The following is a 13,492-nucleotide window of genomic DNA, read 5'->3' on the forward strand; positions in this document are numbered from 1 at the left end:
ATACATGTAGTAGCAATAAGTATTGCTCCATGAAGCAATGCTTGTATGTATATTTGTGTATGTGCATGGGCAGTGCATGCCAGCATGTGTGCATGTGTGTGTGTGTGCACATGTGTATGCATGTCTAAATGTGCATGGGCTGGTGTACTGGGATGCTGAGGAAAATGCATTTCTTTCTGTGGGTCACGGTTAGAAAGTTAGAAAGTCACCATATTAGTTCTCTATTGTTGCATAACAAATCATCCCCAAAGCTAGCCACTTAAAACAATGAACATTTATTTTCTCACAGTTTCTGTGGGTCAGGAGTTCAGGAGCAGCTTTCCTGGGTGGTCTCTGGACCCAGGGACTCTCAAGAGATTGTTGCTGAGACATCAGTCGGGGCTCTGGTCTTCTGTGACGGCAAAGAAGGAACCCCGCTGAACGACCCGCGTGGTTGTCGGCAGGCCTCAGTTCCTTGCAACGTGGGTCTTTCTACAGGAATGGCTAAGTGTCTTCAAGACCTAGCAGCTGGCTCCCTCCAGAGCAAGTCAAAGGACAGAGAGAGAGAGAAAAAGAGAGACTGACCAAGGTGGAAGCCACAGTCTTTTATAAATAAATCTTGGAAATGACAAGTATTGCTTCTGTTGATACCATCAGTCTCGGGCCATCCCTCTTGCAGTGTGACAGGGGTCTGCCCAAGTGTGGAAGACCAGGCAGTGGGGAGAATGAGGGCCATCTTGGAGGTCGGCCACCGTAGCCACTGACCCTGACCTTGCCTGGACAACATCTGAGGGAATGTGACTGGCTAGGTTTTTGTAACATAGGGGAGTTTATTAGAGGATCAAAGAGAGGCATATAATGTCTTGGGCTAGAAATGTAAAACCTGGTCGCAAATACCAAGCCTGGAGATGTTGGGTCACTTTGCTATACCCTTAGCACTGGTTTTGTTTACCAGCATTCTGCATCTAGATCTGGCACCACACATCTGAGGCAGGAAGAAAATGAGATTTTAGGAAGCAGGGCTACAAGGAAAGATGAAAACATGTAGCTCAAAGGACAGAAAGCTGAGGAATAACGTAATGTGGCTTCTGTTGTTTATATTATAGTTTACACTATGTTTCAAGCAAAGCCAGTGTGAAAAAACTAGAATTTCCTAATTAGACCTGGAAGGGACACTAGAAAATGTGTCATTTATCCTATTTGTTTTACAAATAAGGAACATGAGGCCTGCATAATTTCTTAGTTTACAAAAAAAGGTTTCTTGAATCTTCTTTTTTTTTTAAGAGACAGGACCTTGTTCTGTCACCCAGGTGCAGTGCAGTGATACAGTCATAGCTGACTGCAGCCTTGACCTCCTGGGCTCAAGTGATCCTCCCGCCTCAGCCTCCTGGAACTACAGGTGTGCACCACCATGCCCAGCTAACTTCTTTTTATTTTTTCTAGACACGGGGTCTCACTATACCCAGGCTGATCTTGAACTACTGGCCTCAAGTGATCCTCCCACTTTGGCCTCCCAAAGTGATGGGATTATAGGCGTGAGCCACTGTGCCCAGCCAAATTCTTTATATACATATACATATCTTTGTGTTAGTCTGTTCTTGAGTTGCTATAAAGAAATACCTGAGGCTGGGTAATTTATAAAGAAAAGAGGTTTAATTGGCTCACAGTTCTGCAGGTTGTACAGGAAGCAGAGCCTGCACCGGCTTTCTGGGAGGCCTCAGGAAGCTTACAATCATGGCAGAAGGTGAAGGGGGAGCCGGCGTCTCATGTGGTAGGAGCAGGAGCAAGTGAAGGGGGATGTACTACACACTTTTCAACAGCCAGATCTTCTGGGAACTTACTCACTGTGCTGAGGACGGCACCAATGGAATGGTGCTAAACCATTCATGAAAAAACCACCCCCATGATCCAATCATATTTCACTAGGCCCCACAATACAATCATATTCCACCAGGCCCCACCTCCAACATCAGGGATTATAGTTGAACATGAGATGTAGAGGGGACAAAAATCCAAACCTTATCCATTTTAAATGAAAACAATTCCTAAGGCCTCCACTGTTGGCTTACATTACTTTTATTATAGATAAATCTAGGTATCAACTTTTTTCCTAACTATAAGGTCAAAAGAGATTTGCAAATTAAATAAAACAGTTATAAATCATAAATTTCCAAATCAACATTAGTTTAATGTGCTGATTGTTGTTTGAGATGAAATTGCCATTCCTGCTGTTGGTTCCCCGACCCTGGATGGGCATTCTTTCTGTCTCTACTGGGTAATTCCAGTCAGCCTATGAAGAAGTTGTGATTGTTCTCATCTAAAAGACAAATAAAAATGGCCAGATGTGGTGGCTCCTGCCTGTAACCCTATGGTTTGAGGCCAGGAGTTTAAGAAAACCCTGGACAACATAGCAAGAACCCATCTGTATCAAAAAATTTAAAAATTAGCTGGGCACAGTATTAGCTAATTGTTACAAAAAATTAAAAATTAGCTAGGCATGGCATTTAAAAATTAGCACAGGCCGGGCGCGGTGGCTCAAGCCTGTAATCCCAGCACTTTGGGAGGCCGAGACGGGCGGATCACGAGGTCAGGAGATCGAGACCATCCTGGCTAACACGGTGAAACCCCGTCTCTACTAAAAAATACAAAAAACTAGCCGGGCGAGGTGGCGGGCGCCTGTAGTCCCAGCTACTCGGGAGGCTGAGGCAGGAGAATGGCGTAAACCCGGGAGGCGGAGCTTGCAGTGAGCTGAGATCCGGCCACTGTACTCCAGCCTGGGCGACAGAGCGAGACTCCGTCTCAAAAAAAAATAAAAATAAAAAAATAAAAATAAAATAAAAATTAGCACACACCTGTAGTTCCAGCTGTTCATGAGGCTGAGGCAAGAGCATCACTTGAGCCTGGGAGTTCAAGGCTGCAGTGAGCTGTGATTGTGCCCCTGCACTCTAGCCTGGGGTGACAGAGCTAGACCCTTTCTCCAAAAAAAATTTAAAAATAATAAACAAAATGAAGCTTTCCCTCAACCTGCATCCGTCTCTCACTGCCATCCCCTCTCCCTCCTCCCTTTGTAGTTTAACTCCTCATCAAGGTCGTCTGGAATTCCTACCTCCACTTCCTCCTCTCTCATCTTCCATTTTTGTCCTATCTTTATATTGTAAAAATAAAACAGATGCAGAAAGTCCAAGAAAGCAATAGGTAGTTCAAGGAGTTACTCTAAGGTGAGTCTGATTGTCACTACCACTCAGATCTTGAAATAGAGCTTTACCAGCAGCCCCAGGAGTCCGACCTGCCCCGATCATAGTCTCCTCTCTCTCTTCAAAAGCAACCACTAACCTGACATTTGTAATAATCTCTTCCTTGCATTTCTGATAGCTTTATCACACTTGAGTGCATTCCTAGACATTGTAGGTTTAGTGCTGCTCATTTTTCTATCTGTAGTTTTCTTCGCCATCCTTTTCTTTTCCTTGCATTTGGTCTGTTGAAGAACCCATGCCTTTTGATCTGTAGTTTCCCACAGTCTGGATCTTGCTGATTGCACACTCATTGTACAGCACAACAAGCTCCTTTGTCCTCTAAATTGCCTGCATATTGTCAGAGGCTTAATCAGACTTAGGTTCACTCCTTTTGGCAAGGTGGTGGTGTGATCTTTCATTAGGAGTGCATGTCTGCTTGTCTCACTTTTTGTGATGTTAGGAGCTATTGATGATTACTGCCTAGATCCATTAATTTCTAGGGAGTGACAAATGGTGATATTCAGATTTCGTCATTACTTTCTCATTTATTAGTTGAAATTCATGCTCATTTCCTGGGTCCACTCATTTCTAATGGGGGGAGCAAAATGGTGATAGTCTAATTCTATTTATTGCAACAAAATAACAACTAAAACTGTATTTGTAATTTGGGAGCTGAGAGGTAACTTTATTCAGCATATGGGTGGAGAAGGAGAGGACAGTCAGTCTCCCAAGAGAAAAGTAAAGCAAGTGAGTGACAAGGAGAGAGGAGCTCTTAGTTCCTGACAGTTGTCTATTTCTGGTTCCAGTCCCTTTTTTGATTCACATGACATAACTATATTTTCATAATAAATTCCTCCTTTGGTTTTAGGTTAAGTCAAAGTGGTTCCTGTTACTTTAGTTAAAGAACTTTGACCAGTGAGGGCACTGTGCACACTTATGATGATATTATTACTATTAGAAAATGCAGGCTGGATAATTAGCTACTGTGCTCTGTACAGAAGTTAGTTGATGTTTATGGATTTTTGTTCATTTTAAAATTCAGGTAAGCTGTTTCTTTACCACTTTTCCTTTCTGATGTGTCTTCATTGAAGAATGCCTCCCTAAAATAATATGAATAGATACCTCCAACATCAAACAATAGTTTCAAAAAGTGAAATTTTTATCTAGTGGAAGGAATAATACTAAAGTAATAATAGCTAATACTTATATAGCACATAATTTTTGCCCAGTATTTTTTAAAAATAACAAAATGTAAGGTAAATTAGAAGAAATCTTTTTAGTAAATGAGATTTTATGTCAAAGTGTATGGCATATGAATCATTTTGCAATCAGAAAAAACAGACAATTGGTTCAAATATCTTGAGAATTGTATCTTACAAAATTATGATCGTGTGTTGTTTATGCTTTCCAAAAGCAGTTGTTTAGGTTTTTGTGTTTAGACTGCTAGTAAATATGCTTTCAGCAGAGCAAAACACTCTTGCCATCTTCAAAAAAAAAAAAAAAGCATTACAATTTGCTTGTGAGATTTCCCGGCTCTCTCCCCATCCCCCGCCTATGTCTGGGTCTTCTCTTCCCTGGTTTCTGCTTACATTGGTTTGTTTGTTTGTTTTGAGGCAGAGTCTCGCTCTGTCGCCCAGGCTGGAGTGCAGTGGCACAATCTCAGCTCACTGCAAGCTCCGCCTCCCAGGTTTATGCCATTCTCCTGCCTCAGCCTCCCGAGTAGCTGGGACTACAGGCGCCCGCCACCACGCCCAGCTAGTTTTCTGTATTTTGTATTTTGTAGAGACGGGGTTTCACCGTGTTAGCCAGGATGGTCTCGATCTCCTGACCTCGTGATCCGCCCGTCTCGGCCTCCCAAAGTGCTGGGATTACAGGCTTGAGCCACCGCGCCCGGCCTCCCAGAGAGTCTTGACATCTGTGAGCACCTCCCCTCCCTCCACTCTATTGAGTATATGAGCGGCTACAATGGTCATTTATTTGAATGAACACAGAGAAATCAATTTAATCAAGCAAGGGAATGGAATGCAAACCCAAGGTCAAGCATGTACCTTCTTAGTTCTCCTTGTAAACCAAAAAGTATCCGAGACAGATCTCCATCAATTTAACAATTTATTTTGCCTAAGTTAAGGACATGCCTGTGACACAGCCTCAGGAGGTCCTGAGGTCACGTGCCCAAGGTGGTCAGGCTACAGCTTGGTTTTATAGATCTTAGGGAGACATAAGACATCAATCAATATAGGTAAGATGTATGGTGGTTTGGTCCAGAAAGGTGGGACAACTGGGAGCCGAGCGTAGGGTGGAGAGCTTCCAGGTCATAGGCAGATTCAAAGATTTTCTGATTGGCAATTGGTTGAGTTATTATCTAAAAACCTGGAACCGATAGAAAGGAATGTCTGGGTTATAATAAGGGCTTGTGGAGACCAAGGTTTAATCATGCAGATGAAGCCTCCAGGTAGCTGGCTTCAGACAGAACAGATTGTAGATGTTTCTTATCAGACTTAAAGAGTCTGTTCTGTCAAGGTTTTTATTATTTTTTATTGAGACAGAGTCTTACTCTGTCACCCGGGCTGTAGTGCAGTGGCGCAATCTCGGCTCACTGCAAACTCCGCCCCCTGGGTTCAAGCGATTCTCGTGCCTCAGCCTCCCAAGTAGCTGGGATTACAGGCGCCCGTCACTATGCCCAGCTAATTTTTGTATTTTTAGTAGAGATGGGGTCTCACCATGTTGGCCAGGCTGGTCTAGAACTCCTGACCTTAAGTGATCCACCCGCCTCGGCCTCCCAAAGTGCTGGGATTACAGGCGAGAGCCACTGCGTCTGGCCTGTTCTTTCAGTCTTAAGGTTGATGTTAATGGTAATGAGACATGGCCAACCTTCCCTCTCCTCTCATGGCCTGAAGTAGTTTCATACGTTTACTTTGGGATGCCCTTGGCTGAAAGGAGGGGTCCATTCAGTTGGTTGGGGAACTTGGAATTTTATTTTTGGTTTACACTCTATTTCATTTTCCTCTCATTCTCTTTGTCCCCCCATCTTGAGAAAAGTCACCCCAGACTTCCTGCCATTCTGCAGATAAGTATCAGGTCTTGAGTGCTTTCTTCCCTAGCAGCTCGAACTAGATGAGTAAGAAGAAGCTTGTCTGAGTCATCAATTTATCAACCAGAAACAAGCTCAGGAAATGCATCTTTAGCATCCCCACTACCCCCACCCCATCCACCAGGCCTTTAATGGAAAGTTTCCCATGGGGTCCTGGGAGACTCAGCAGGGGGCTCTCCCTAGAGGCCCTGGGCTGCTCCCACTGTCTGCTGGCCCAGGAGGTCCACCGAGATCACAGCTTTTTATAAACACACTTGAGATTCTATTTCCTGAGTACAGTCGAGGTTGCCCCTCCTTTTTACAAGTTCAAGATACAGTACTTCGAAGTTCCACTATAAATTCTAGATCCCTTGAGATTTTCTATTCTGGCCAAATACTTTGTTAGCACAACTTTGTCGGCCACATAAAATGAAACAATCCTTACTGCCTGAAAAGGTTTGTTTGGTTGACAGCACACAGAATACCAGTTTTGTTTTCCAACTGGAAAAGCACCACCATATACAGATGTGATTGGTAGGAAAATGGGTCTGTGGCTGCACGGATAATTTTGGTGAATGTGCTAAGGTAATGTGCGTACATTGTTGTTGTTGTAACAGGTTCAGTGTGTGGGAGCTGTCCTGAGCACTGGCAATGTGGACGCCAGATGCCAGACCAGAATGGCGGGGGCTAGACCAGAAACCCAGAGACTTAGGTTCTTGTTAGAACTGAGCCACCAACCAGTGCTATGGCCTGAAGGAGTCTCAACTTCTCTGAGTTTCAGTTTTCTCATTTGGTGTAAAAACTGCAGTTGCTTATCACATAGGATTACTATGAGAATCAAATGAAATATATCTGTGAATGGAAACAGCTTATATGAAAACTCTAAAGCCCTATGCCAACATAAAATTTTGTGGAAGTAAACACCTTTTACATTACATTCAAGAGTGAACAGAACCAGAAGTCTTTTTTTTTTTTTTGGAGACAGAGTTTTGCTCTTGTCGCCCAGGCTAGAGTACAATGGCAAGATCTCGGCTCACTGCCACCTCTGCCTCCCGGGTTCAAGCAATTCTCCAGCCTCAGCCTCTGGAGTAGCTGGGATTACAGGCGGCCACCACCACACCCAGCTAATTTTTGTATTTTTAGTACAGAAGGGGTTTCTCCATGTTGGCCAGGCTGGTCTCAAACTCCTGACCTCAGGGTGATCCACCTGCCTCGGCCTTCCATAGCGCTGGGACTGCAGGTGTGAGCTACCACGCCTGGCCAGACATTTTTTATTCCAACCAGGTGGCTTGCTTCTATCTTTGTTTGGTGCTTCCTACATCAAATGTTTGGTTTTGTTTTTTATATTAATTAGCCTCTGGGACAAAAGAAAAGCATACGTGGTTTTCTCTTGCCGGGTTCAACAAATACTTTCCTGGCATGCTGACTGCTTGTCACCATGGGCGCAACCACAATAAGCAAGCCAACATGAGAACTGACAACACGGACAAAGGTCCTTCAAACATTCGCTGGCAACACACTTGTGGAATGTCACCGTGTCTGCCTTTCGGGGATCCAGTCGCAAATGAACATCTGCAGAGCTTGGGCGCAGAGCTCGAAATGTCTCTGTGCACCTTGTCTCGTCACCTCCCACTGACTCCTCAAACAGGCCTGTGAGATCTGTTATTACTGCCGTCCCTATTCCACAGCTGCAGGAAGCACAGCTTAATCTGTATCATTGACACATGCAAGGTGACACCAGAAGTCATGGAACTGAGGCCAGGTGTGGTGGCTCATACCTGTAATCCCAGTACTTTGGGAGGCCGAGGCGGGTGCATCACCTGAGGTCAGGAGTTCTAGACCAGCCTGGCCAACATAGTGAGACCCCGTCTCTACCAAAAAAAATACAAAATTAGCTGGATGTGGTGGTGGGCACCTGTAGTCTCAGTTACTCCGGAGACTGAAACAGGAGAATCTCTTGAGCCCAGGAGGCAGAGGTTGCAGTGAGCATTTCACTCCAGCCTGTATAAGACAGAGCGAGACTGTAACTTAAAAAAAAAAAAAAGTAATGGAACTGAGAATCAAAAACATTCCCAGGTGCAAAATTCTGAGAAATATATAATATTCTAGTCTATGTGATTACAGCATGTTTTAACATTTTAGTATATATTAATTAATGCACACATACATAAACATATACACAAATAAGTACATATTTTCCCCTTAACATAACTAGTAATGCCCTAGAGCAGGGGTTGGCGACTACAGTCCCCATAGGCCAAATCTGGCCCACTGTTTGTTTTGTAAATAAAGTTTTATTGGGAAAGCCACACTCATTCATTGATGTATATATAAGACATGATTGCTTTCATGCTACAACCACAGAGTTGCATAGTTGTGACAGAGACCTCATGGCCCACAAAGCCAAAAATATTTATTCTTCCTCTTAACAGGAAAAGTCAGTTGAGCCCTACCCTAGACCTACTCAACCACTATCTTCTACTCATCAAAAAAAGCACAGAGGAGGCTAGGCATGGTGACTCACGCCTGTAGTCCCAGCACTTTGGGAGGCTGAGGCGGGCGGATCACCTGAGGTCAGGAGTTCAAGACCAGCCTGACCAACATGGTGAAACCCCATCTCTACGAAAAATACAAAATTAGCTGGGCATGATGGCAAGCATCTGTAATCTCAGCTACTCAGGAGGCTGAGGTAGGAGAATTGCTTGAACCCAGGAAGCAGAGGTTGCACTGAGCTGAGATTGCACCACTACACTGTAGCTTGGGCAACAAGAGCAAAACTCCATCTCAAAAAAAAAAAAAAAAAAAAAAACCAGAAGACTGAGACAGGAAGATGACTTGAGTCCAGGAGTTGAAGGCCAGCCTGGGCAACATAGCAAGACCCTGCCACTTAAAAAAATATATAAAGTGGCCAGGCGTGGTGGCTCACACCTGTAATCCCAGTACTTTGGGAGGTCAAGATGGGTGGATCACTTGAGCTCAGTAGTTCGAGACCAGTCTGGGCAACCTAGTGAGACCCCATCTCTACTAAAATTATGAAAAATTAGCCAAGTGTGGTGATACATGCCTGTAGTTCCACCTATTCGGGAGGCTGAGGTGGGAGGATTGCTTGAGCCTGGGAGGTGAAGGTTGCAATAAGCTGAGATTATACTACCACACTCCAGCCTGGGTGACAGAGTGAAATCCTGTCTCAAAAAAGGAAAATAAAAACAACAAAAACAAAACAAAACAAAAAAACCATGGAATGAAAATGGACAGAATTAAAAGGAGAAATACAAATTATATATTTAAAGAAAAAGCACCTAGGCATTCCTTGGCTCTCCATGCCTTGTGGACGATCTCTTCTGTGTATCTGCTGTCTCCTGGTCTCCTCTGTCAAGGCAGCCACTCACTGAATTGCAAATGTGTGTTCAGTTGTTGACTTCCCTCCAGACTGTGAGCTCCCTGAAGGCAGGTGCTATGGGTTATTCCTGTGTGCATTCCCCCAGCACAGTCAAGTAGGCACTTCTTGTTTTTTTGAGTTTTTGTTTTGTTTTTTGGGAGACAGGGTCTTGCTCTGTCACCCAGGCTGGAGTGTAGTGGCATGAAAGTGGCTCATTGCAGCCTCAAACTCCTGGGCTCTACAGATCCTCCTGCCTCACCCTCCCAGGTAGCTGGGACCACAGGTGATGCCACCACACCCAGATAAGTTTTTTATTTTTTGTAGAGATGGGTCTTGCTGTGTTGCTCAGGCTAGTCTTGAACTCCTGGGCTCAAGTGGTCCTCTCTCCTTGGCCTCCCAAAGTGCTAGAATTACAGGTGTGAGCCACTGTGCCTGACCGAGTAGATGCTTCTTGAGTAAACGTTAAGGAGATTTTTGTCAGGGAGATGGACAAGGCACAGCTCCTTAGAGTCAGTGAGATACAGGTATGGTGTGGGCAAGCCCAGATCACCCTGGGAGGTCATAGAGGGGATTGGGCTCAGCCTTGGGGAGTTGAACAGGCTTCCTGAAGGGAGTTAAGTGCCTAAGCTGATTTCTGAAGGATTAACCAGACAGGGAGAAGGAGAGTCACAAAAAGAATATCACGTGGAAAGGCCTGGGAGGGAGAGGCAACAAGACATGGATGAAGTATAGCTCTTAGCAGTCAGTGATGTGGAGAATGGGTACCTCCTGCCAGTGTCTGGACGTTGCTTTGTGTGGTCAGTACTGCAGAGGTTACAACTCTGGACTGGTGACTGAACTCTAACCAGTGTGGAATGCACTAGGACTTGGAAGTTGTTTATTCCAGGCCACAGCTGCTTATTCGCAATTCCACAGCTTCAGAAGTACACCTGTCCCTCAGTATCCACAGGGCATTGGTTCCTGAAGATACACAGACACACGTACTCAAGTCCCTGATATAAAATGGTATAGTATTGGCATATAACCTATGCACACCCTCCCATATACTTGAAATCATCTCTAGATTACTTATAATTCCTAATACAATGTGAATGCCATGTAAGAAGTTGTTGTATTGTTTAGGAAATGATGACAAAAAAGAAATCTGTTCATGTTCAGTACAAATGCAACCATCCTTTTTATTTTTCCAAATATTTCCGATCTGTGGTTGGTTGAATCCACAAATGTGGAACCCATGGATATGGAGTGTTCACTGTATTTCCCTGTCTTAAGATCTGAGTTGTACAGTTTAGAGGTCAATTTTCATGCCAAAAAGCAGGACATAAATACAGGAAAACATACAAGTGTTGGTAAACGCACTTGGTGGTATCTGGTCCCTGAAATCTTTGGCCTTGACTTGTCGGTTATCAAGAAGCTTGAGATGCCAGCATGGCCAACATGGTGAAACCCCGTCTCTACTAAAAATATAAAAATCAGCCAGATGTGGTGGCGCTTGCCTGTAATCCCAGCTATGCAGGAGTCTAGGGCAGGAGAATCGCTTGAACCTGGGAGGCATAGGTTGCAGTGAGTCGAGATCATGCCACTGCACTCCAGCCTGGGCAACAGAGCGAGACTTCGTCTCAAAAAAGAAAAAAAAGAAACTTGAGATGATAAAAATGACACATTTAGAAAAAACAGAACAAAAACATTTCTTAAAATAAAACCCAGTGATGTTCATCACTGGGTAAGCAAAATATGAGCTGTCCCTACAATGCAATATTATTCAGCCATGAATATGAAGCAGGTTCTAATACATGCTACCACTTGGATAAAGCTTGAGAACATTCTGCTAAGTAAAAGACGCCAGACACAGATGTCACATATTGTATGATTCCTTGTATACGAAATACCCAGGATAGGTAAATCTGCAGAGACAGACTGTAGATTGATGGTTGCCAGGGGATGGGAAGAAGGGGAGACGGAGATCAACTGCTTAATGCATATCGGCTTCCTTTTGGGGTGATGAAAATGTTTCAGAACTAGGTAGAGGTTGGTGGTTACTCAGCATGGTGAATGCACTAAATACCATTGAATTGTTTACTTAAAAATGGTTTACTCAGCAGAGTGCAGTGGCTCATACCTGTAATCCCAGCACTTTGGGAGGCCGAGGTGGGCGGATCACCTGAGGTCAGGAGTTCAAGACCAGCCTGGCAACATGGTGAAACCCTGTCTCTACTAATAATACAAAATTAGCTGGGCGTGGTGGCAGGCGCCTGTAATCCCAGCTACTCAGGAGGCTGAGGCAGGAGAATCACTTGAACCCGGGAGGTGGAGGTTTAAGTGAGCAGAGATCGTGCTGCTGCACTCCAGCGTGGGTAACAGGAGAGAAACTCTATCTCAAAAAAACAAAAAAAAGGTTCACTTTATGCTCTATCAATTTGCTTCAATTCTTTTTGCCTCAATTAAAAAAAAAAAATGTTTTAAAAGGAACTACCTAGGAGTAAGAAGGAGATGTAAATATAATTTTGTTGACAGTTAAACCTATTCAATAATAATGATGTTTTTGTATTTTGAAAAACTGATGAAACAAAACCCAGTGATACACAGGCAGGCCTCGTGGTTCTGAGCGAGCTGCGGGGTCTCCTGCAGCCCCGCCAGGGAGCACTGACGGATGACGCACCTGACAGCTTTCTTGTTGTCTGTTTCTCTGATAGAGGTGGAGAAAACCCGGTGCCAGCATGAGCGAGAACACATTCTCGGGGCAGCGGGGGCGGCGGACCCACAGCGACCCATTCCTCCAGGGCTGTTCGTTCCTGAGTGCGATGCGCACGGGCACTATGCGCCCACCCAGTGCCACGGCAGCACCGGCTACTGCTGGTGCGTGGATCGCGATGGCCGCGAGGTAGAGGGCACCAGGACCAGGCCCGGGATGACGCCCCCGTGTAAGTGGTGCAGGCTGTGCTTGGGCGTGTGCCTGAGAAGGACCTCGGGGACCGGAATTGCTGAACACGCACTTGGCTCTCCTGCTGCGCTAAAGCTTGAACTGTTCCACTGGCTCCAGCCCCACCCCCTCCCTCTGCACCCCCTCTTCCCTCTCACCCCGCCCCTCCCCCATGCTGCTTCTCCTCCTCACCCTCTCTGTCCTCTTACCCTCTTCTTTCTCTTTCCCCATCCAACACACACACACGTGTAGGGTGTAAATACCCAGTGGGGCCTGCCACAGCAGTACCCTTAATGGTAGCAGAGCGGCTGTGTGTGCTCTGGGCCTCCCAGAAGAACTCTTTGCCGAGGGAGGCTGGAGGTGGAATGTTCCTGCACTGGGATATGGCAGGGATGGTGGGGACCAACCTGAACCCTTCCCCAGGGCTCTGTGTCCTAGGCAGTGGGACCTGTTCAGACCCTTTCCACCCTTGCCTCCTTCAATCATGCCCTAGGGCCTTTAGTTACTTGGGTTGATTTTTCAATCCAAGGAGCAAACAGCCACAAAGCTTTCTGCGTGAGCTGGTTTTAAGACCATCACTGGAGGCAGTGGGAAGTTACTGTCCTAGGGGCCAGGGGCCCTGTGTGAGGCCCAGCCTGGTGGTTGTGTGCCTCTAGACAGACACCTTCCCTAGCCTCAGCGTCCTCAGTCTCAACCTAAGACATGAGGCAAAATAACCCTGAGAGTGATTCCCAGCTCTAAAATTCTGCTGTTGCAAATGTAGAAACTGGTTATTGTCACACCTGTAATCCCAGCACTTTGGGAGGCCGAGACGGGCGGATCACGAGGTCAGGAGATCGAGACCATCCTGGCTAACATGGTGAAACCCCGTCTCTACTAAAAAAAATACAAAAAGCTAGCCGGGCGAGGTG

General features: G+C 45.3%; 1 protein-coding gene across 1 annotated transcript in view; it reads left to right on the forward strand.

The window, feature by feature from the left end:
* NID1 (nidogen 1) overlaps positions 1–13,492 on the forward strand; it is a 90,457-nt gene that overhangs the window by 59,981 nt on the left and 16,984 nt on the right. The window contains exon 13 of the mRNA XM_033195847.1: positions 12,355–12,582. Coding sequence (XP_033051738.1) covers positions 12,355–12,582 — 228 coding nt within the window. The remainder of the gene's footprint in view (positions 1–12,354; positions 12,583–13,492) is intronic.

This window comes from Trachypithecus francoisi, unplaced genomic scaffold, assembly GCF_009764315.1.
Source record: "Trachypithecus francoisi isolate TF-2019V2 unplaced genomic scaffold, Tfra_2.0 Lachesis_group5, whole genome shotgun sequence".
NCBI lineage: Eukaryota > Metazoa > Chordata > Mammalia > Primates > Cercopithecidae > Trachypithecus > Trachypithecus francoisi.